Source organism: Apteryx mantelli, chromosome 4 (assembly GCF_036417845.1).
Source record: "Apteryx mantelli isolate bAptMan1 chromosome 4, bAptMan1.hap1, whole genome shotgun sequence".
Lineage (NCBI taxonomy): Eukaryota > Metazoa > Chordata > Aves > Apterygiformes > Apterygidae > Apteryx > Apteryx mantelli.
The window spans coordinates 39,949,370-39,974,051 of record NC_089981.1 but is presented as its reverse complement, the minus strand read 5'-3'; the positions used below and the strand labels follow the sequence as shown (position 1 = coordinate 39,974,051).

Below are 24,682 nucleotides of genomic sequence, written 5' to 3'. Positions count from 1 at the left end.
TCAGCTTGTCCATGGTAACATAAAAAAAAATGAGTTTCAGGATCTCAGACAAGAGGGTTGCTCATCTCTTATTTGTTTGGGTAGTTGCAGTTGCATCATTAATGCAGCCTAGTTTTAATTATGCCATTACCTTTATTCTAGCTTCAATTTCACCTTCTGCATTTATTTTATAGGACTGATTTAATGAAACAGCTGCTCTTTTAGAGAGCAAAAGTCATACAGATATAGTTGCATGATTCAGTATCTACTTTAAAAGATTAAATATCAAACCCTCCTGCAGTCAAATATTTCATTCATCATATACCTAAGATATACTAGTAAACCTGTGCCTGTCATCTTGACCTAGACAAGATATGGTTAGTAGTAACAATCCAGGCAGAAATAGTGCTCAACTACAAAGAACTGTACATAAGCTATAGAGTATCATATGTTACTTTATCATAATTTGATTTCTGATATGAGGGGGAAAAAATAAAATAATAAAAAAAAGCAATCAACAGATTTCAGAACTCCTAGATATAAAAGTGGCAACATTTTCATAAAGTAGCAAGTACTTAGTTTCAAGTGTTTCACCCAGATTTCAGAACAGAATCACAGAATGGTTGAGGTTGGAAGGGACCTTTAGAGAGCATCTAGTCCAATCCGCCTGCTCAAGCAGGATCTCCTACAGCAGGCTGCTCAGGTATCCAGACCATTTCTGAATATCTCCAAGGATGGAGACTCCACAACTTCTCTGAGCAACCTGTTCCAGTTGTCAGTCATCCTCTTAGTAAAAAAGTTTTCCTCATATTCAGATGGAACTTCCTGTGTTTCAGTTTGTGCCTGCTGCCTCTTGTCCCATCAGTGGGCACCATTGAAAAGAGTCTGGCCCCATCCTCTTGACACCCTCCCTTCAGATATTTATACCCATTGATAAGATTCCCCCCTCAGCCTTCTCTTCTCCAAGCTAAACAGTCCCAGCTCTCTCATATGAGAGATGCTCTAGTGCCTTAATCATCTTACTGGCTCTTTGCTGTCCAGTGAAGTAGCTCCAAATCATTATTTCCTAAAGGAGACAATATTTGCACCACATTGAATTTTAAAAACTGTCCATAAGCCCTTGTCAAAAAAAGAAAAAGTGTCACTAATGATCATATCATTCCAAAGACGCCAATATAACTCTAACAGCTGCAGAGAAACAGCTGCAGCCCTGACATTCTTTAGCCCTGAAATACAAGACTTAATCCTTTCAAGTGCTTTTATCTTCCTCCTACTACAGGTAACATTTGGGCAATGACCTCAGTTAGTTTCCACATGTCTTCCACCTGCATTAGAACAGTGTACGTGCTGATAGCAGAAGAAAACATAGCAATCCAGACATATAAAGACAAGGAGGTTAAAACAAACACGCACACACCACACCCCGCCCCCCCCCCCCACAACACACCAAACAGAACAGTTCATCAAGTAGCACATGCTACCAAAAATCACAGTTCCCTATTCTTTCCTTTAATAGGCTACGATTTCACAGCTTTTAGATGTAAATGCAATCAGCTCTAAATGGGAATTACACAGTTGTTTGACTTGGTACTGATTCTAAATGACACAACCACCATGACTATGTAGTCAGAATCTTCGCGATAGACTTCTGTAAATTCTAAAGTCATATTGTGGTTATGAATAAAACTCTTCAGTTAGTATTATCTACAGCAATTTTTAAGCAACAATCTACAACACAGACCAGTGATTTATACATTCCTGATACATGGCTAGCACTTTGGGCTTAATTTATTCCCCCTCTAAGATGTTTTCAGTACTCATGTTGCCCTGACAAATTAACAAAACACTAACAAAGGGCAAATAAACCCAGAGGCTTGCATTTTCCACATTACTCTATTGGGGAAAGGGGGGGAGGGAGAGAATAACTTGTTTTAAATATCAGAAAGCATGAGAGCTTGGAAAGGTTTTGGAGTGTGCCATTTGTTGTTTGTTCTTTTTTATAATTATAGGTAATTGTAGGTAAACTGACCTGGTGCATAAGTATTAGGGTCCATCATACAAAAACACAATTTTTCCCTCATCTCAAGTTTAGAATCCTTCATAATGCGATCACATGTCAAAATAAAAGCATACCATAGAAGGCATTCTAATAAAACTGTTTGAATTGATTTATTGGGCTTATAAACAAAGAAATATTCTGGGCAGGCAAGTTTTAATACTCATATGCACTTAAACAGCCTCTTAAATAACAGCTTAACACAAAATGAAATGGGACAAAGATTCTTTGATTTCAAAAGATTCTTTTTGGTGCAGCTCTACTGATGTAACTAAGTAACGATTCCATTTCATAGTGAATACAGAAACTCACTGCAGTTTTCCAGGGTGATGTTCCAGCTTAGGAGGGGCTGAAACTGAAGGACCTGCAGGAGTTGAGGTAAGCGCAGCTGCTGGTGGAGCCAGAGAAGATGGATCACCAGCATCAGCTGGTATTTCAACCGCCTTCCAGTCCTGTCCTTCTTCTACCAGCAGACCGATTAGTGAGCCCAAGCGTACATTTTTACTTCCTTCTTCCACCTAAATTTAAGGCAATGAGAACATTAAGTTATATATTGCACTGTCTAGACTAGTATGACTAAAAAAGGGTAGATGTGAAAATTTCAGTCATATTAATGACACTTTGTCAGGAAAATATCTCCAGTTCTATCTCTACTATTAATAATGAAAACTTGTGACTGAAATTAACAACAGTTGCTATTATAAAAGTATGGAGAAATATTAACTTATGCCCCAAAAATCCCATACATCTGAAGTTAGGACTCAGAATTCAAAGTGAGCAAGTTACAGGCTACTGAGTACCTCTAAGAATGCACACTAGCTACTGAAAATGAATGTGAATGCTGAATCTCCGGCAACTAAGTTTGAAAATTTTGAGCTAGATAGGGCAACTGTATCTTGCGATATCTACACCATACCTAGCATTGTTGCACTTTAAAACACAGCCTTGTAAGTTCAGAAGCTAAGGGACAAGCAAAAAAGAAAAAGAGACCAAAACCTGCAAAAACCACAACAATAGTAGTGCCCCATTACTTCTTTTTGAAAAGATAACATTTGACTCCTGTTCTAACTTCTCCCTGTAAAATATGACTATTTTAACACAACTCGTGCCAAATAAGAAGTCAGTCCACCAGGAAAGTACTAGCACTTTTATGATACGTAAACCACTGTTTTGGAGAACATCTGCACAGAAATCTGACAGAAAGGTAAATATGCTGTAATTAGACGGGATAAGGCAGATTTGTTCTAGATGTTCCTTTAAAACAAAAAAAATGCATCTGCATCACAGCCAGAATAGCCCTGTGATGCTTTAGATCAAAGCATGGTGGCCACATCAATTTAACAACCTAATGAAGGGCTCCTCAACAGAGTAATGTAGGAGAATGGCAGTAGAAGTGCAACTCTCCACGCCCTCAAAAGAAGTAACATTCCCAGGGCATCTGGCCAGATGGCAAAATAGCCTTTTGGGACCACAGGTAGCCAGATACAAGTTAGATCGTACAGGCCAGATAGAACTGACCTCTAAACAAAGGAAACAGACATTAAATCTCTGCCATAAAGCCATACTGAGCACACCCTTGTCTCAAAGGGGGCTGGTATGTATCTGTAATGCTGACATTTTACAAATTACTAGTAGACATTAGCAAAACCTAAACTAAAAAACGGACACGAAGCACAAAATATTCAGAGTATCAGGGAGCCTATTGTTCTAATTACTTTAATCAGGTTTTCTAGATGCTTAGCAGTCTAATAAATAAGACAGACTGCTGTAAACCGTAGAAGCTGTCATAGGCAGATGCAAACACAAGATTTTTATTACTCTTATCTAGGTTTGCTCTCTGCACATTGCTCTGATACTAACTCCACTAGTAGAACGTTTCAGATTTCATAGGCTTTTCCTTCTCTCTCCTTGGAAGGGTCAACACTAGACCAAAGTAGGAACAGGAAAGCCAATCTGAGTATGTTCTGATAAAACATTTCACATCTTCAGTTTTGTCAGTCCCCTTCCCTCCCCGCCCCCAAACACCAGGTTAATTTTAGTGTAACTCTTATTCTTTAACAGCAGTTATTACATGAAAAATCCCTAAGATTTAAATCAACATTTCTTGTGCTGATCTCTTGATGCATTCTTCTTCATTAATATTCTGAACTTCTTAGCTTGATTTGAGAGAAAAAGAAAGTCTGAAGTGTCAGTCAAGACTTGAACGTATTTTGTTTTTATTGAGATGAGTTTAAAGTACCTGGGGACGCAGAATGGCAACCAAAAATCCTGAACTGCTTAGGCTAATGCTGAAGAATCCTATCACAGAAAGACCCACTAATAAGCAGATGTGTCACTCCACAAAAAAGAAAAAAAAAAAAAAAAAAAACACACACTGCTGCAAGCTATTCATATCAAATTACTGCCACTCATAATCAAATAAAACAGCAGCTTGAAGCCAGTGCAAACACAATCTCCCTGACCTAATCACCAAAACACAAGAACTGGGAAAAAAAAGAAACCAACATACAAAATACCAAAATTTTTCACTTTAGTTTTATAGCATTATCATACTTTGCACTGAACAAGGCATTTAGAAAACTAAATGTGTATCAAATCAGCATAATGCTCAGATTTTTGATACTGAGTCATACCAATGACAATGCAAAACAGGTAAAACCCATAACTTAAAAATACTTTCCATAACACATTAATATTTATATATATAAATTTATATTTTTTCTTAAACAGAATGGGAATAAACCAATATTTTTTGGCATGTGTTCTCTTTTCTTTACAAAGGCTTGTACATGTAATGAAGAACACTTCTATTTTTATAAGCAGTCTACATATTGTAACTGAATAGACGAATAAACATTATGATGCCTTTGTGGTGTCATGCTTTTATTGGTATTTTGATATCAGAGTACTTTAACTGTGCTACGAAGACACATGCAGAAATTCAGAGAGAGCTGAACAAACGTGCAGGAATGTTTCTACTACTTAGGCTTTTTTTGTGACCCAGCATTACATGAGCGTTCAAAGCCATCAACTGTCAACTCTCACTCTCTGTAGTGGGCCTATCGTGCTTTTTCTGATATTCACCACTCCTGAAGATGAATAATTATGTGAAAATTCCAGTTTTCCTAATTTTTCTGTGATTGCAGAGTTTATACTAAAAAAAGTCTGTTTGTGTGCACACGTATATTTTTATTTTAAACACACAGCCTTTGCAGCCCAAGAACTAGAAGAGACAAAAAAATTATTATTTTGCTTAATTTTTCACCTCCTGGATTTTTGACTCATGACTTCTACATTTTCAGAATTCACAATACCAGAAGGAGACCCCCTCTGCATAAAATCTCCACAAACTCTTGAATCTCAGATATAGAAAGAGCTGAAACAGAAGTATTGTGAAGCTACTTCCTCTGTGCAGCCACATATCCAAGATCAGTCAAAAGGATCGTAACTTTGCTGACATAGCAACAAAGCATAGATGAGCCAGGATAGAGAGAAACGTTGGAGGAGATTATTCCTCTGAATACTTAAAGTTCCCTCTGAGCTGTTGCCACAGCAGTACAGTGCTTTAGACACAGACACACACATCAAGGTAGATGTTTTTCCCCTGTACTGGTGAGAAACACAGCAGGAACTTACACTGGTCCACTTTACAGATGAAGGTTTATACAAAGCAGTTTCAGTTCATACCCATTGTCATGAAACATTTAAGGCATGATCGAGAAAATAGTAATGGATATTAAATCTTCAGAACAATCATTCATCCTCTGTTCTCAGTCCAAATTGAACTAAGAAGTATTTTAGGGAAAAAATAGGCAGCGTTAATTTAAGAAGCAACTCCACTGAAAGAATAATCACCATCCTGAAATTGCCCTAAAACTTTCCTTCACTCATTTAAGTTTTTACTGCATTTTATAGTGAAACAGATTTGATCATTAACAAGAGCTCCAGAGAGAAAAGGAATAGAATATATGCATGTGTATGTATTTTATTTTGCTCTTTCTTAAACCATACATACTGCACTGTACAGTCAAGAAGAAAAAAAACTTAAAAAATAATGAAACTCTAAGTTAGCTTAATCTAATGAACATTACATCTTTTACGGCATAAAACAGAGCTTTAGGCAAACAGTTTGTGTTTATCTGACTCAGTTTTCCCGTTCTGAACTCAGAACTGTAGTTGGCACCAATGGACATAAAACTGTTTTTCATTTCTTTTAGGAAATGAGTAAACTTGAGCAAATGCTGTCAACTCAAATGCATTACACTTATTCCTAATTTCTCCATACCACATCTAAAACTTCTGAGCATTCTTTGGAAGGATAGCTTTCCTTTCCAACAACAAATCGTCTCCCCCATCCACAAACCTAAGAGCTTTATGTTATAAATATCACACAAAAATCTACTAAATACCTAATACAGCACTGGATACTGCAGAAGGAATATTAAGGATCATACCTGAGATACGAAAAAAAAATTCAGAGAATTTCAGATCCTATTGCTCCCCTATTATTTCACTTCCCAAATACACCAGGTTTATGTAATTCTATAGTTCTCAAGAGACTGGAATAAGACCTGTGCCTACATTTACTCCATACTCCAATATGCAAGGTATTTGAAAAGCTCACCATTTCTAGATTCCCGAAAGGATGATTAGCAGAGTCCATTAAAGATTAGGTCTAGATAAAAATCTGTTCATGCTACTCCAGTAAAGCTGCCTCTCTTGCCCTAAACAACCTGAGAGACATTATAGCTATTCGCCATCTCCTTCTCAGACCCAGCTCTCAGTGTCTGATTGTTACTGGATGATGTGGATAACTCGACTAAGGTTGAATATCACTGCTCCACGATACTGCCTCCATCATGTAGTTGCTGGAGAAGTCTGGTTTTGATCCATTCCTCTCCCCTCTCCCCCTCCAAAAAAAGCACACCACAACAGCAAAATACATGCAAGGAAATTTTGGAATTTGGAATATATTTAGAATATAAAAGAGGAAACAGGAAAAATACAACTTCTGAAATACTAATGCTACCCCTAGTTATTGGGAAACACTTGCTAAAGACACTTGGCACATCAGTACCGGTGTCTACTATTCTTTCCTTAACATCTCTCAGGGAAACACTCTAACAAATCTAACAAAACAGCATCTGTGAAGGCAGAATAGGAACTTCATATATATTAAAAAAAAAAAAAAAGAGGAGCTTACACACTTTTCTGCTGAGGCTATTAGATGCAAAATAAGTTTCAGACACATTCCAAATTGAAGAGAATTAAAGACAGCAGAAGTATCACCCACCTAGCAGTTCTTAAAATAATGATATGAGGACTAAAAATAGATTTGAAAATTGAAAATCTGATGTGAGATTTTTCCCTGGAATAGCAAAATATACTCTGAAATTATTAGATGAGTTTCTCCACAGCTGAACACAAGAACTCAGGAGTTTCAATGTCTATTTCATCAAGGTGCCAAAAAACCCCAATAAACAAGCAAACAAAAAACTCCCCAAAAAGTCCAACTGGGGAAAATTACTATTAAACAATGCAAATTAAAAGAATGAAAAGTTTTAAGAAGTTCTTACTCATTTATACAAATTAGTGTTTAAAATGCAAATTATCTTGCAGAAATTACACTCAAATGATAATTTCTTATGAGATGCAAGTCCTGCTAGGCTAGCACGCTTCCCTTACAGCTGTTGCATCTTACATCCCCCTCTCCACAAAAGCACCTATTCTGATGTTTTCCCTTTTGCAAATGACGTTCCCCTCGTTCACACAAAAAAGGAAGATGCTAAACTTACCATCTCTTCTTAAAAATCTCCCATACAGAGGAACGTACTCTCCTTTTTACAAATGATAAATATGTAAATACATGCTGTTGTAAGAAAACACAGCTGTAGCAGGGATAAGCAACCTTACGTACCAACCCAGCTAGCTTGTGCGACAGCAGCAGAACCACAAGCCTCACGGTGGGCAGGCAGGGAGTCTGTCCAGGCCACTGCCTGCTCAGCAAACTTGTACTTAGTTATGTCCATTCTATGTTCTCCAATATAGCTAGATTGCAACTAATATCAATGTGTCTGCACATACTTCTGCAATCCACGCCTCTTGTGCAGATATTCCCTAAAAAAGACCAACCTGACCAAATAACATAATATCTTCTATAAAACAGCTTGCTTTCAACAATATTTTCTTTCAGAGCATAATCTTAGTTCTTTATAATTGTAGGACAGTTACTAGGATAACACCGTTTAGCTGACACCGATAATATGGGTAGGTTATCTCCTATAATTTTAATTAAACTGTTGTTTTAGAGCAGAATCCAACTTTCACAGATCTAGCCTAAAAAAAGGAGCATAGAAGAACAATTAGGATAATTATTCACCTTCAGTAAGAAAATTGTTTTCACACTTCGTAAGATGTTAAGAAATGGATAGCAAAGGATGGATGGTACTGTGATTAAGCCACTGATCTTAAATTAATAAGGGAATTCAAATCCCTGCCTGTGCATGAGTCTCCTCTGCGACCTCACTGAAGTAATCCAAGTTCTCTATTCCTTAGATGCCCATTTGTAAAATACTATCTTAGTGCAAGGGAGTTAAAAAAATTCCAAAATTGTTAAAAACAAGCAACTGTACTGTTTTAGAACTAGAAATTATTTCAGAAGGAAGGATTCATGCTTCTGTCTCTGTAGGTACCTCTTCATACCACACCTTCCACAGGCTTATCACGTGCTGCCCAGCAAGTGGTCCCCCCACCCTGGTCTGGGTTCAATCAGACCCTTTATTTACATTGCTAGGCTCAAGATCCCCCAGCCCCAGCCAACTCCTGATTAGTTCTGCTCAGCACCTTTCCTGTGCAAATTTATCCTTTGCGATAGCGGGTAACCAGAACTGTTTACAGGAACCCAAATGAGATCTAACCAGTGCCTTGCACACTGCCATTAACAGCTTCTGATCTCTTCTAGCAACATCTTGACAGAAGTAAGACTAGAATTATATTTACTTTTATCACGAATACATCACACTGGTGACATGATGAGAGACATCATTTCCTCCTTTGTTATTTCTACCTGATATGTTCTAACAATTTAGAATAGATTTTTTCATTATTAGTCCCTGAAGTACAGGATATAGTTCCTGGAAGAAAAGTGCAGCCTTTTTCAGTCAAGAAGAAAATATCAAATTCACAAACACAAAAAGAAAAATAAGTAGACAGATCTCTTTGGCAGAAAAGGCTCCGAGATTACATAGGATTACAAACTGAACAGGAGTCATTGTAGACACTGTTGCAAAAGGGAAGGGCAAAAGAAGCGTGGCATATGTTACATTTATCCAAGAAGTGTTTCACCCTCTGAAGTGCTGAAGAGACTTTAGATAGAATATTTAATCCAGTTTAGAGAACCATACTTCCAACACAAATTGTTAGAGAGAGCCTGGAGAATCATAACGGAACATAGAGGAGTAAGAGATTTTAAAAACAATCCTTTTGAGGTTGAAAAACTTAGTTTTTTTCAATCTTGCAAAAGAGAATAACATGCAAAGATACGTTAAGAGTCTTTCACCACATAAATGACTGTGATAAATGGAATAGTAATCAGCTGTTCTTTGTGGCCACTGCAGTAAGAGAATACATAAGTCAGCTTACTTTTGTACAATGATTTACTTTCAATGATTTTTTTTTTTTTTTTTAATATGAATATAAAACAGCGTCATAGTACCTAAGGACTCTCTGTCAGGAAATGGTCTAGGCAAATTTGAGCCATCTTCTGTATTGGTAGTTGCATTAGTAATGACTTGTTGTTTTCAAACCCACACATCTATAGCTCCTGGACACAACACCTTACACTGCCAAACTTCATCCCTTTTTATCCATCCTGTCATCAGAATTTTCTGCTGTTTCCCATTCTGATTGTATTCTGACCTTCTGCATTATTTCCCAGGTTTGTACAGCAGGCTAAGTGAGTCAACCTCTCTACTTTTCGGAACTACAAATGGAGTTAAGTGCCAAGGACAACAACTGCAATATTTTCTGGAGAAACTTTACCGGTAACACTTGTGGACCCAACAAAACCACAGTCTTCAGAAACACCCTAATGCTTCTGCGGAAAGCCAGTCCCAAGGTTTTGAATTCTTCTTCCAGCTTTCCATGCAAATTTAATTTGATTGTGAAATACCTGTATCGACACATGAAATGGTGGAACACAGCAAAGATCAAGAAAACGGATATTTAAATTTCAGAGCTATTTCATTTTTCTGAATATACTAAGCATCTCTCCATAAATCCTATTATATTTCAATTGAATGCTATTAAGCTTTTAATAGTCTCATTACCAAAAATTACATGTATATAAGCAACATTTGCAGGGCAGTGTTTGATACATGTTTTTAATGTGGAACTACAGAACAATCAAATTTGATTTTTAGATAAAGTCCAACAACTACGTAGAGTTGTTAATATAAGCATTCATGCTCAGGAACATGACTGAAATACTGGATATCATCTCCACATAAGGATTTAGAGTATTGCACAGAATTAGAAAAATCTCAAGCTTCTTGTATTTACTTTTGGATCAAAAGACAGGATTATATAGACCTAAAATGGATGAAGAACAACTTTTTTTTTCAAAAAAGAGATGGATTAGTTAAAATCTCATTTAAGCTTGACAAGAAATCATTGCTTGGTCTTTACACAACTTTGAAAAACTAAAACTAAAAATACTTTTAAGTACATTTCCCCATAAACACAGTGGAAATCTTACTTTTTTCTTCCAGCATTTCAGATGCATTGTATTCTACAAAATATTTATAATTTGATATTTGACCCCCATACGTTCAGAAGAAAAAGATTTTATAGCCTAAAAGGAATCATGTTTCATTTTGAAATCAGATTTTTATTTTATCATTAGGTTCTGAAAAACTGTTTTAAGAAAAAACTAGCAACACTGGTATGCAGATTATGAGTTAATATCCCTTTAAACAGATTATGCACAACAAAACCATTTTAAAGAGTATTACCTTTCATATTATCTTAAATAATGGTAAAATTAAAATGGTAAAATGTTTCTACCATATGGTAGAGTTTTAATGGTAAAATGTTTCTTTAAATGGTAATTTTAAAAAGTGTTTCTACCATAGAACATAAAGGATCTCAGGGAAGAAGAGAAAACTCAGTGAAGACACGCGTCTCCCCAGTTCATGTTAATGAGCATTTAGTTAATGAAAATCTATACAGTAAGTTCCCCTGAGCAGGACATTTACCTCTTAGGAAATTGGCAACGGCAATTACGAAAACACCCATATGAACAGAATGCCTAAACTGGAGGAACGTTCCATTTAAAAACTGAAACAATTCTTAAGCTCAAAACTCCAGTGAGGCAAAATATAACCCCCAAACTAATTATAAAACAACAAAAAACTTTTAGAAGCCCACATGCATCTCACCACCTACTCACTAACGTTCTTTTTAATTGTATGCCACTGTTCTGCAATGAGAGCAATTTTCACATTACAAGCAGCACAAGCACAGGCTGTCAAAGCTGCTGAAATGGCTCTATGAATTGTTTTATCCTTCCTGAGGTGTTAGGAATTGTTGGTTAGTGATTCCTGACAGCGTTAACAATTCAAAGTATATGTTACCCACTACCCAACTGAAAAATATTAACAATTCTAGAAGACATTCATTACTATACAGTGCAGATCCAGCCCAAAGGTAATTAGATCTGCCTACCGAAATGTGGTTGAGACCGCACAGACTACCTATTACTATTTCTTATTTAAGCATAATTAACTCAATATGAAAGAGAAATAAAACAAAACCCTTTAATATACAGGTCTGACTAATACTGTGAACTATAATATATAATAGATTAAAAGATCTTTTTAAGCTTTGCATGTGAAAGATGGAAAAAACATATGAAAGCAAGCAGAATGTTAATAGTGGTGTATTTCTCATGAGTGATCAAGCCTTGCACCATAAAGGCAACTGCAAATATAGGTTCTTCTGTTTAATTAAAAAAAAAAAAGTTATCAGTATTGTCACATGCATCCCTGCCTTTTGCCACCACCAGCCACAAGAGAGGTTAACCATTCTGAAGTGGTATTATCAGGTGAATCTATTTCAGTAATGAAATGTCAAGAATTTAAAAGAAAAAAACAACCACAAATGAAACCTAGTAATTCCCATTTTGAGAGAAACAAACTGACACAGATTTCAGTAATTTGTCTACAGAGAGGCAGCAAGACCAATCTCTGCCCTGCTCATAAACAATACTAATTTAATTCCTTGATTGTCAGATTACATTAACTACAAGAGTTTCAGTCTTCCCCAGGAAGAGATATACCTTCCACATTTACTTACCTATGCCTTTTTTATTTTACTAGATCAACCAGTGCCAAGACTATGTAAGAGAAGCTATTTGGAAATTCCACAGAGGAATCAGGGATCTGAGAAAGGAATTGAGAATAGGGAAGACTCTCACTCTTGTGGTTGGAGGATCTGTCAATCACCAGATAGAATTCCTGAAAAGCTCATTTTAAATGTATTACATTATAGGAATTGTCTGTTGTTTTCAGGCTGTCAAGCCAATATACAGACAGCTGTCAGTGGCAGGTGTTCTACACAGCAACTATACGATACTGCCCTCTATCCCAATCAATCTTCCATCAGAACAGTTTGTGCGGACACTCTCTAAACACTTAACAGTCTGCAAGTTTGGCTCTGTCACCAATTTAAAACTAACTTACTTTGATTAAGCTGTCCAGATGGGATAATGAAGCACTACACTGCTCTGTAGTCAGAGCTCTTGCAAAAAAACCCGATAAAGCCCAATTGAAGAATTTTACAATACAGTACTTATAAGATAGTGCCTCATTACACAGGACTAAAAAGCAAACCTTAGGCAACGCAGGGCTAGAACTAAGTCCTTCATCCTGATCTATGCAGTCCAGTTGTTACTGCTTCCGTCTTGGTACAGAACAGGATTTAAAGCCAAACACAAGCAACCCATACATATATATTGCCTCCTTCTCCCTGTTATATATGCACATACACACAAATTCATATGCACTCCAAAATGATATTTAGAGAACTTCATATTGATTCCAGTCCTCGTTCTTTATATTAAACCTCTTCGATGCAATTTTTAAAAATGTAGGAAATTAAAGAATTGCCATCTGGGTCAGTCCATCTAGTATGACGTTTCAGCTTCAGCAATGGCCAGCACAAGAGAATCTGGTATGGAAAAACCACGCATCCTGGGTAAAGTACAAGCCAATATTCAACCCTACAACTAATTGATTGCAACTTGTTTTCCTCTAACTCAAAGCAAGAGCTGTAATAAACTGCACTATTTCATGGACAAAATTCATAAGGAACAAAACGCAAAATGATGCAACTCAGTCCTGCTAACTGAAAATCCATTAAACATATCTAGCTTAGCAAATTTAGTAGTCCAGTACTCATACTGATATAAACGTCGCGATTATTTTTCATTAGGAATGCAAACAAGTGCATTATTTTGAAAGCTGAAAAGAAGGAAAGTTAACTATTTTTGAGCTGATATGCTCATATGAAATGACATAATCAAGACAAATTACATCATCCTACTCAGAAAGACAAAGTTCCTACCAGTATTTTAGCTAATATGCCATCATCACTTGATTCCATGGTAACCACTGCTTTGTCCGTTTCAATTTCACACAAAGCATCTCCAACATTCACTGTTTCACCTGCAAAACACAACAAAACTTAAGAATACTTAGTCTAAACTTCCTTTTGGATTTACTTAATTACAGAAGAGAGACATTTAACCAAATACTACCAACATTTTACGTTCCTAATACATTCCCTGGATAGTAGATATCCAGAAAAAAAGAAAAAAATCATTAATTGATATAATCTCTTTCATTTTCAAATAAAAACACTAAGATTCAGAGATAAAGACTGCAGCAGCAGAACACTGACATAACTCATTAAATCTCAAATGACCATGTTTAAAGCAGGTTTTCCAAGAGGAAGCACACACACAATGAAATTGATTTGCACAAGATGACAAATCAGTAGCATAACCAAGAATATAACCCTCAGCCTTCCATATTCATTGCTAGCCATAAATCAGAGTAAGCTACTTAAAGCTATGATTTCTAAGATACTGGTCACAAGCAACAATTTTTGTTACTAAGTATTATTTTTTACTCCAACAAAGATTGACACAGTTAACAGTTCCCTAATTTGTATGTACGCTATTAAACATATACAAATAAAAATCTCAAGAAATTGAATCACTTCAAGCAGCAAGCCCACAAGCTTGCTTCCTAAGCCTCTTACACAGCCAGAGAAAGGTCTTTTTAAAAAACACACATTTTGTGAAATAAGAATATGCTTAAAAGTTAGAAGTAGCTTTTTCTATATTACACAAATCTATAAGTAGAATTGTTTTGAAGTATACTTTCCTTCCGCTTTTGAGGACTATATCTATCTGCTGGTGCATGATAAAAATGCTATGAGTCTGGATTCTTTCAGCAGCTGAATACTGACTAGACAGTCAACATTAAATTGAAACTACATTGGAAAACCTTGACCTTGTTGAATATTTTGGCCTCCAACAAAATATGATACACTTTTCCTTACAGAGTACTGAAAAAGAAGGACAATACATACAAACCTAACACATGAATGTATTTTTAATATACAGTAAGATTTTAATAATCCCCTAGCACCGTAAACGCTGCAACAGTATTATCTGTTTAAGCATTTCATTTAATTCTTCCTGTCACTGTCTGCAGTGCTTAAGCATCAGAAAAAAAAACTGTATTTACAGGTTTACTTGTTACAACCTATATTTAACTAAGTGAAATAAACTCATCTCTTTTTATTATTTCCTGATTTAGGACTACCTGAATGGAAAGAAGCAAAAAAATAAGTGTTATATGATTCTTGTGACCTCTGCAGTGGTAAACAATGAAAACATTCAAACCTCAGCCAATTACATAATGCATATTTTTAGAAGTCAAAAATGTTCCTATTCTGGAACTTGGCAAGGGAGGACACAAACACTTGAGTATTTAATGTAATAATCCAATTGCCACACCATACTTCACAATAATTAGAGCATAAACATTTTATGAAAGAAAGCCAAAATTCCAAGGTTTATATCAGTGGTTTAATTCCACTAGATGATTAATTCAAGTGGCCTGTATATCGGACCGCTAGGCAAGTATTTCATAGACACAAAGAAATCAAATTGTTGTGTAAACCTACAGAGCTAAGATAGGCAAGCATAAAGGAGCTTAACTCCATATCTCAGTCATTGTCTTTCCCCAGCCTGCAATCGGCCTGTAAATGTTTAGCACCACTCAAAGCAGTCTCAGTATTAAACATAACGTGCAGTGGTAACTCCAACAGTGTAAGTTAGCCAAAGCAAATAAATACCTTCATACATGCGTTCATTCCCCACAATGTATCTCCTAACTTGGGTGCACCACGCTGTTTACAGACTCCTAAGGACTTGCACAGGGAAGAAAAGAGGAAGTCTTCAGTGGACAAACCACTTTTTCCCCTACCTTTCTGTTAGTTTGTGTTTTACTGCAGCAGCAAGAAGTGGCCATAGATTGGGAAGGAAATTGATCAAATGCAGTTTTAAGAAGATTATTTCACAGTAGCCTTCAAAAAAAACAACAACAACAAAAAATCTCGTGTGTTTCAGTATCTAACTGCAATAGAAAGGACTATAGTTTTCTCAGTAGAGATGACAAAAACGGGCATTGGGAGATATCACAAATTTTATGTCAATTACAAATCAGATTTCCCAATAGAGAAGATTAGAAAGAACAGAAGTTTGTTGAGAAAAGTTTTTGTTCTTGTGCTTTCTAATAAAAAAAGCAGTATTTGGCAACAGGATTTGCCTGGACAGCAGCTCTCTGAGAACTATTATATATAAAACACTAAAAATCCTGTACACATGTGTGTGCATGTGCACACTGTGATTAATTTCTTATAGCTAGATTGAATGATTAGGATCTCTATTAAAGCACAGTTTCCCTCTAGGGGATCATATCTATTGGCATTCAACAGCCTATAGCCTCCATCCAGGTACTAGCAGACAAGTATCCAAATCACAAGACTAACTGCATTTCTTGATGTACTCTTCACAAACCAAATGAAAGTTGACTGAGTATAGAGAATGAAGTTCCTGGAGGTGATGTCTCAGAATAAGGTCAAGTTACACTATATGAGGAAACAGCTAGTACTATTGTTTATTCTGTTTTCTGCCCACGATAACAAGAGGACTTTAGTCTCCAGGGCTGTCAAACTATCATCTTTCATCAACACTAAATTCATACATAATAAATAGAAGTTTTTAGAAACACAGTTTTATTTTTAAGCAATGGTCTTTATTACCCAGAGGAATCGATATGAAGCAGCATTAACAACGAGAGGAAAATAGTAAAGCTGTCAATTAAATGCAGTGTTTTTCCTTCTGCTGTAGTGAAATCATCTGCCTGTCCTGTGAAACTATAAAATGAAAACATTTGGTATTTACACAAAGAGCAGAAAAAATGATCACAGTAGTATTCTACTGGCCCCTGCTGGTCATACGCAACCATCAGCTTTCTTCTCTCAATTGCTCTGAAGTACTTATTTATTTTCTCATATATAAGACTATCAAACATTTATATTCACTAATGCCGCTAAGCATAGATGATCAACTCGCTGGAGGATGCTGCAGTTCTGCTCTGCAGAAAGAGCAGAAGCATTAGCTCACCTAGCTTTCTTCTTCAAAACTTATGTTCCCATTTTCTTAGGTTGTCATTATATTTATTCCAGATCGACAGAGAAAAGAATGTTCATGGGAACCAATTATGGTCACAGATGTGCCAAATAAGACAACATCCTATATTCAGTTTTGGTCTTGTTTCTAAATAGAAAGTAGAGCAATGAAAATCCTAAAATGGTTTATATTAATGTCCAGCCATCTATAAGATTTGATGTTAATTAAAATACTTTTTTTTTTTCTTTTGGGTTGGGGTAGGAGGAAGAAGAGTAAGAAGAATCATTGTATAGCCATTGTGTCCTAAGATTTTTTTAATAAGGAAAACTTAATTTGTTTGTGTTGTGGAGCAAATTGGAATTCATTTCAACTCCTCTGATGCTGTCTTTGTTTTCTTTTGTGATTTTAAATATTTAATTTAAAACTAAAAACTGAATTGTTTTATATGTTTAATGGATAAACTAATAATGACTAATGGACAGAAAAAGGACTTCCAGTTGTTCCTTCCTCTCTGCATAATCTTGGACTTGTTACTCTACTAACTGAAGCTTCAAGTTTTGGTAACATCGGAGCAATTACTTTTTACAGATTGGCACTGCTGTATTTTTCCTTGTAAGTTCTTCAGAAATTCTTACCAGAAGTTTTACAAGCAAAATCTCGTGTCCGTTATGAGAGGACTTATGAGGTATAAAGTCACTGTCTTTCCATTCCCCGCAACATATTTAAAACACACATAAGCAAAGTGCTCTGGTAATATGGTGATGGAGGCCATACCAACATTTATAAGGTAAGCCAAAAGAAAGGACTTATTCAGGCAGAAAAGTTAATACACACACTTAGGTCATCAAATTGTATCTATCAAAGTTAACAGGCTTCAAGAGATTTTCTTTTCTCCAAGTATGTTTAGCTCTCTGTAATAAAGCTAAAAATGTGGAGGACAAGATACACTGTTACAGTCATCTAAAACTCTGCAGTGCATCCCGTACTAACTGCCACCATTACGATAACCATTTTTCCCAGCAATCCATTACTAAAGTCAAAATCCAGCCCTAATTTTAAACTGGATAGGAGAAAGGGAGGGGAGAGGGGGAGAAAGTTCTCCTAACAGAACAGGGAGGGCTGAATCTTCTACAGATTCTGCAGAATTTTCTTTACATACAACCTATGTGAAGACAAGAAGTACTGCACAGACTATTTATCTAGCTGCTCCAAAACATTTTTAACAGAAGTCAGTTACTTTTCAGTTGTCAAAGTACAGACAGCTGAAGATAACTGAGGTTCCAAAATATCCCTTAATGAAAATTAATTAGATCATGAGGGGTTTTTTTCTGGAAACAGGCCTCTTCTCCCCTATTTGGAAATTGGGCTATAAAACAAATTTAAGGTTTCCTGCCAGCTTTAAGAGTAGACTATAATTTATGTATTAAGAAGCAAGTAATAACTTGCTTGCGTTACTTGCTTGCTTTATAGTTGTTAAATAATAACTATAAAAATACTATGTCTTTCTAACACATTGGAATAATGAAACAGAGAGCCTCCCCAAAGTCAAAGGCTCTCAAAATTACTGAGCACCGTGACAACACTGGGAGAGACGGGGCAGGGGAAAACAGACCAACCAGAGAGAACAACCAGGTGATTTTCCAGTGTCAACGCTGTAGAACAGTCTAGTGGAGACTTCTTAAAATACGATCATTGCAACCCTCTGGAAGATAGTTCAAGGAAGAATGTTTAAAGAATCAACAGTTTTAAAGCAGGGTACTGTTCAAAAAGAGAACATTCATGTACCAAACTTTTTGCTTCAAAGCAGTAAGGTGCAACCTGAAAGAATGATCTTATTCTTACAGACTAGCTTGAAAAAGCTAACAAAATACAGCAACTGTGGCAATAGAAAGTTATGTCTCACCTTCCTTTTTTAACCATTTCACAATGTTTCCTTCTTCCATTGTAGGAGAAAGTGCAGGCATGAAAACTTTAATAGCAGGCATACCTGTAAAACAAGCACATGATTATCTAAATTAGATTCTTTTCCAGTGTAATTTTTTCTTAGTTAACTGCTTAACTGAAACAAGACTTAAGCAATGCACGAATCTGAAAGATAGCTGATCATTCACTAAAAAGATGCTCCTTTTCTAAAGGTTAGACACAAACATGCACTGTAAATGAAATTCAGAAGAGCACCAAGGAAAACAAGGCACAAAGTATAAATCCCATCTGTTATGCATAGAGAAAGGGTTAACTTAAACATGAACTCACAAATAATACATAACTACTAGGCAAATTAAACTCTGTCTTAAATAAAAATACAATATAAACACTTGGGAGCTTCAGATACTCACGTTGCCTCAGCTTTGATACAATTAGTTTTTAATTAAAACTTTCCCTAGGACCCAGTCTTATCACATTATTAAAAATAATACAAACTAGTATTTCAAGTTACCTTCAGCTCAGCCTGAACTACTGAACAATACCGTGGTGGACTGAAGTGAAGCAAGGCTAGAGAACCTTTCTCCAACAGAAACGTAAACAGGGAGAGGAGAAAAAACAAAAACAAAAAAAACAACCTGTTCGGAGTTCAAGCTGCAAGCTATAGGATGGAGAATGAAAAAGCAGGCAGGAAATACAAATATTCATTAGAAAAGATCAGCGGCTAACACAACGCGGTGTCGTTCTTTCCCCCTCCACAGAAATGCCACAAACTTCAAATGCTGAGCCAACTAACACCCTCAATATCTACTACTGAAAAATTTAAAGGCCCAAGCATCTTGTGCATCAGAGACATAAGTACTACGCCAAACCACATTTCTATTTTCTTGAGCTTCCATATGTGGCCCTACATACACTTAGTTCTGCTCCTGTCATATCCTCTTTAAGCAAAACCTTGGGTAAAATGCTGTGCTGCGGCCTCTCAAACACTCCAAGACATGTACATGAGTGAGACAAGGCTCAAAGACAAGTTTGTAAGAAAGGGAGTTCAAAGCGTGCAGTAAGACTTGTCAAATCTGAGCAAGCCCACAGGAAAAAACCAAATGCACACGCGCATCTCGGTGCTCAAGGGAGGCCAGCACTGCTGCGTCGCAGGAAAGGGGGCGAAAGGCAGCTGTGAGCTCCCTGGTGATGAGCAGTGATGTGTTGCAGAGGACAGTAAACTCCACCCACAGGATTCCTGACCCTTTACCAGAATTTTTCTTCCTAGTTATGCAGTATAATTTTGCACATGTGAGCAAAGTACCAGCCAGGCATCCTCTCATCTGTCTCAGAGTACTTATCCATCCCGTCTTCTAGTCATGGGTATGCGTGTGTGGGGACGGAGAGGAGAAAAACAGACCATATTTAGCCAGTTGTTAAAATCCTTCCTGACTTTTAACCAAAGTTTAGATACTCATATCTTGATTGTGATCACTGCTCAACTGCAGCGTTAAGAATATGACAAGGCAAAGCATGTAATCCCATTCCCCCAAAGTTCAAAAGCTAAAGAAAGAAATGGCAATTCAGAGTCCTGAATTCCATGACCAGCAATACTGTGGGTCTTCTCAGAAGGTGCCATAAACACTACATCTTCTTCCTCCTCTTTGCCCCAGGCTGTGGAATTTTTCCCAGATTATATTTGTTTGTTAAATTAATAACAAAACCCCTAATCCTAAGTAGTCCAGACAACGGCAACCCAACTCCTCCACAGATAAACCATTTCAAAGTTTTCTTAACCTTTCTGCTAGGAAACCACATTTAATTTGCAGGCTGATAGAGCCCAATTTCAAATTTCAGTGACTGAATCTTACATCTCTTAAAAAGACTGAAGGATTTCTCATTACAGAGCTCTTTTTCATGGAGAAATGCTCATATACAGGGACCAGATGAATTCTCAACCTTTTCTTTGATAAGCTGAACAAAAAGATCTGCAAAGTCCAATGTATTTAAGCAATACAAACCCACAGCCCCTCCTGCTATGCAACACCCTCTTCCAGATGCAGCGGGCCAGCCCGTCACTGCAGCCTGCCAGCCATGGGCACCTGTTCAGTGAACCCATACACCAAGAGAAGTTGCAGCACTGCACACCAGCAGGTTGAGTGCCACGTAAACAGGATTTCTTTGAGCACAGGACTCATGAGACAGCACATTGCTCAGCCATGCGGTAGCACACTGCCTCTCCTGCCACTTGACCCAGTACGCCAGAGTATTCTGACATCCAGCTTGCAATATGAGAGATACCAGCTTTCTAAAAACACTTACAAGGCCACAAATTCAGCTCTTTAGGCACCATGTTGTAAGGCTAATTTTCCAGCACCTGACCAATTTGAAGCCCTGTTATATCCAAATCTGTACTGAATCAGAGGATAACTTGATAAAAAAAGGAGTATATTTCATACAAAGACAAGAATCAATTCTGCTTCATATTCCCTTTTCTATACAACCAATCAGCAGTATTAAGGCTCACTGCCGATTCAATAGTAAGCAACAATGTATTTATCCCAATTGCTGTATTGCTTAAAGCAAGCAGTAACAGCTTTAAAAACTCAAAACTATCCCCACCCCCCACCCCCAAATTCTCATTATCCGGAAGAAAGTATAAGGAAGGAAACTAGAAAATGTTTGAGCTGAAAAAGCACATGGTCCCCAGAGTGAGAATATTTCTTATCCTTACTTCTATATAACACTAATCTAAGTCGTAAGAGTTGCCTTGGTTAAGATCTCAGAGAAAACAAACATAGAAATGGAACTTCAATTAATACACAATGATTTAAGGGAACTAAAAAAGTACACCCTTGTTTTGTAATTCATTAATGTTAATATATCCCATAAATCTTAACCGTGTCTTATTGCTACAGGGTTATGAAAGAATAAATCATAGCACTTATGAAAGAATAAAGAAGCATTTAGCAATAAATATTTAAGAGGTGAGGTAAAGTTAAAGAAACTGTACAGTTTTTCCATTCTTCCTGGACACAATGCATTTCTTTTAAGGCAAACTGGAACCATTACAGCAAAGATCTAATAACCTCAGCAGCCATTAATGATCTTGCCATTTTAAAATGGTCTGAGATCAGAAAGTGAGTTATTTATTCCCCAAAGTCTCCAGGAGATCAACACAATCAGGATCATGCTCCCCAAAACACAGGAACTGTGAAAATGAGCCCAGCGTATGCATGGTTCACGTTCCCAGAAGACTTTTTATGAGGAAATACACATATATTTGTTTCAGCCTTCTATATTCTATTCCCAAATCATTCACAGAAATGATCTTTCTGTGACACAAACACTTGTCAGTTCAGTATTACTCATTATTTTCATGTTTAGAAATTTATCCAATGTTCCTGATAACATTGGTAATTTTCATCTGAACTGCCTCCAAGAATTTAATAAAGTTCCTTTTTGTAACCTCCCATCTTGGACCAACACATAAATAAATGAACTACATTCTGAATGCATACTAATCTGTGAATGTATATCTGCATTCGTTTATCAAATCGTGTTTATCTATGAACATTATCTTTGAAATACTGCAAATTAAAGTACAGGTACACAATTTTCTTTGCAGTATTTGTGTTCACTCAAAAAAATATAGATAACAATAAGTAGAAGAGAATGCATTAAACCACTTGAAAACTTACATGATGTAAAGAAATGCTTTGCTTCATTTAATTTGACAAGTAAACTTTGACAATGAAAATGTGATTTTTGAAAGTATATCCCACAAACATCTAGGAATAACTAGAAGCAGTGAACATCCTTCATTAAAAAAAAATGAAAGCACTCTATTTTTCTAATGAAGAAGGAATTAGTATTTAATCATGGTGGCTCAAACATTTCACTTACTAAAGAGTGCCCCATTGCCTAGAATATGCTCCATACTTTGGCATAAACCCCAAATGGGCAACAAATTCAGTGCGCAACTTTTTCCCTTTCATGATATCAACTACCACAAACCACACAGTTCCTTCTGAACCTTTGATCAAGTTAAGAGGCAAGATCCAGCAGCAAGGCACACATGAAGTAAAGTAAATGGAAGATGAAGTAAAAGGAAGATCTCCCTCTCTCCCCCCCCCACCCCCCCCCAAAAAAAAAAAAAAATCAAAGCATGTGACAAATCTGAAAATGAGAAGCTGCTTTTTTCTATATTATTGTGCCTCATTGCAATAATGGTAATTGCAGCTGAAGAGCAGCCAGCACTCAAACTGGGTTTTAGAAGGTATCTGGCTATGCCTTTCATAGGCAGAAATAAAGTAGGCTACCAGTCTTAGGCATTTAAAGGCTTATTACTCACAGTCACACTTAAAGAAAAACCTTATCACACAAAGAATAAACCCATTGGTCACTAGACAATAGCTAAGCAAAACCTCCAATAAGTGGGAGGTCAGATGAACACTCACAATAGTAACTAAAGAAATTCTTTCCTTCATCTTTCCCCAACTTTCAACCAGGTACACAGAATATTTGATTTGCAAGTTACTAGCAACTAACAAAGGCTTATTATTACATAGAAAGACCAATATAAAATCACATAACTGCAAGAACAGGGAAATCCTTACGGGGTGGGGGGGGGGGAACGGACAGAAGAAAACCTAAAGAGTTCTGCTAGCCCCTTTGGGGAAGAGATGGTGAGCTGAAGGCTGCTCAGATCCTTCTGCAGACAACAGAATATAAACTGTCTTAGCCCAATAGATTAACAATGTTACCTCCATATTATTGATGTAAAACTGAGTGGTAGCAGGCCTGAATGACTCGCCCTGCATCACCAATCAAAACAAATGTGAAGATCACCCATCTTCTCACTTCTAGTCCCATGCTCTAGGCAATAAATGTAGTGCAATAACTAAACTAGCTTTCCTTCTCTTCTGGGATTATGAACACACCTCAGTGTAATTACATCCTCTTGAATCTGCATGCAACTATTCAGAAACTGTAAGAAGAAAAACTAATCTTGAGAAAACTAACCCTATGCTTCTTTACAATATTTAAAAGTTTTGAAGATCCCATTTTCTGTGAAGATGCTAAAATATAAAACCCTGCAAGTGGCAGATACCTTCCAGGTCGTAGTAACCTTTAACTAACATTTTACTGCAAAACATCGTGTACTATAATATTCCTATGTAATTGTGTCATAATTCCATTCTGAACAGAAACATCTGGCTGTAAATTTCTGTAGATTGTCCCTCCAGACTTAAAATGCATTGCAGGAAGACAGTTGATGTCAATGTTTTCTTTTAAACTATTAATTTGGAAGTTCGTAATACTGCTTAAATTAAAAAATAATTTGCAAACATTTTTTACTAAGATACATTCAAATCAAGAAGAACTCAATCGGTATCACAGGTCATCATTTAAAAAGAAAATAAGACTATACTTACAGTTGCTAAGTATTAGATTTTGAAATTCTGCCATATTCTCCCATATGGAAGTTATATATTTTTTAAATCTGATTGCCTGTGCTAATTATAGATAGATGATGATTTTTTTAAATGGCAACCAAGGTATATGGCATAACGCTAATGTGAATTACTTAGAACAGCCTCACAAACTTCTAGTCATCTGCAGCAAGCAAATCACTTCGAAAAATACATATAAAATTTGAATTTATGCAACATTGTTCAAATCACTGAAAGATAATGCACTTGCACCATCTGCAGGTTTGACAAAATAGAGATGTCACAGGACATATCACCGGCAACACTAACATTTCTTGCCCCCAGCTGGGCTGTATTGTTGCAATTATCAATTACAAGGAAAAGAGCTGTTATGTTTATTTAGAAGGGCTTATTTTGAATTAATCTACTTTTGATTTAGGATCCATCTTAAATCTTCAAATGCCATATTATAAAAGGAAAATCCTTTAAATGAAGAAATCAGTCAAACAATGTAATATCAAAACCCTAGTCTGATTTTACATG

The 24,682-nt window shown here is 36.5% G+C and overlaps 1 protein-coding gene across 4 annotated transcripts in view; it reads right to left on the bottom strand.

Moving 5' to 3' along the window:
- Positions 1-24,682, bottom strand: part of PDHX (pyruvate dehydrogenase complex component X) — a 71,268-nt gene that overhangs the window by 39,465 nt on the left and 7,121 nt on the right. For all 4 annotated transcript variants that reach the window (XR_010884134.1, XM_067296291.1, XM_067296292.1 and 1 more), the window contains exons 2-4: positions 18,703-18,786; positions 13,658-13,758; positions 2,348-2,553 (exon numbers count right to left, since the gene is read on the bottom strand). Coding sequence is in view for 3 of the 4 variants with exons in the window: in XM_067296291.1 (XP_067152392.1) it covers positions 2,348-2,553; positions 13,658-13,758; positions 18,703-18,786 (391 nt within the window). In the remaining variant the exon portion in view is untranslated. The remainder of the gene's footprint in view (positions 1-2,347; positions 2,554-13,657; positions 13,759-18,702; positions 18,787-24,682) is intronic.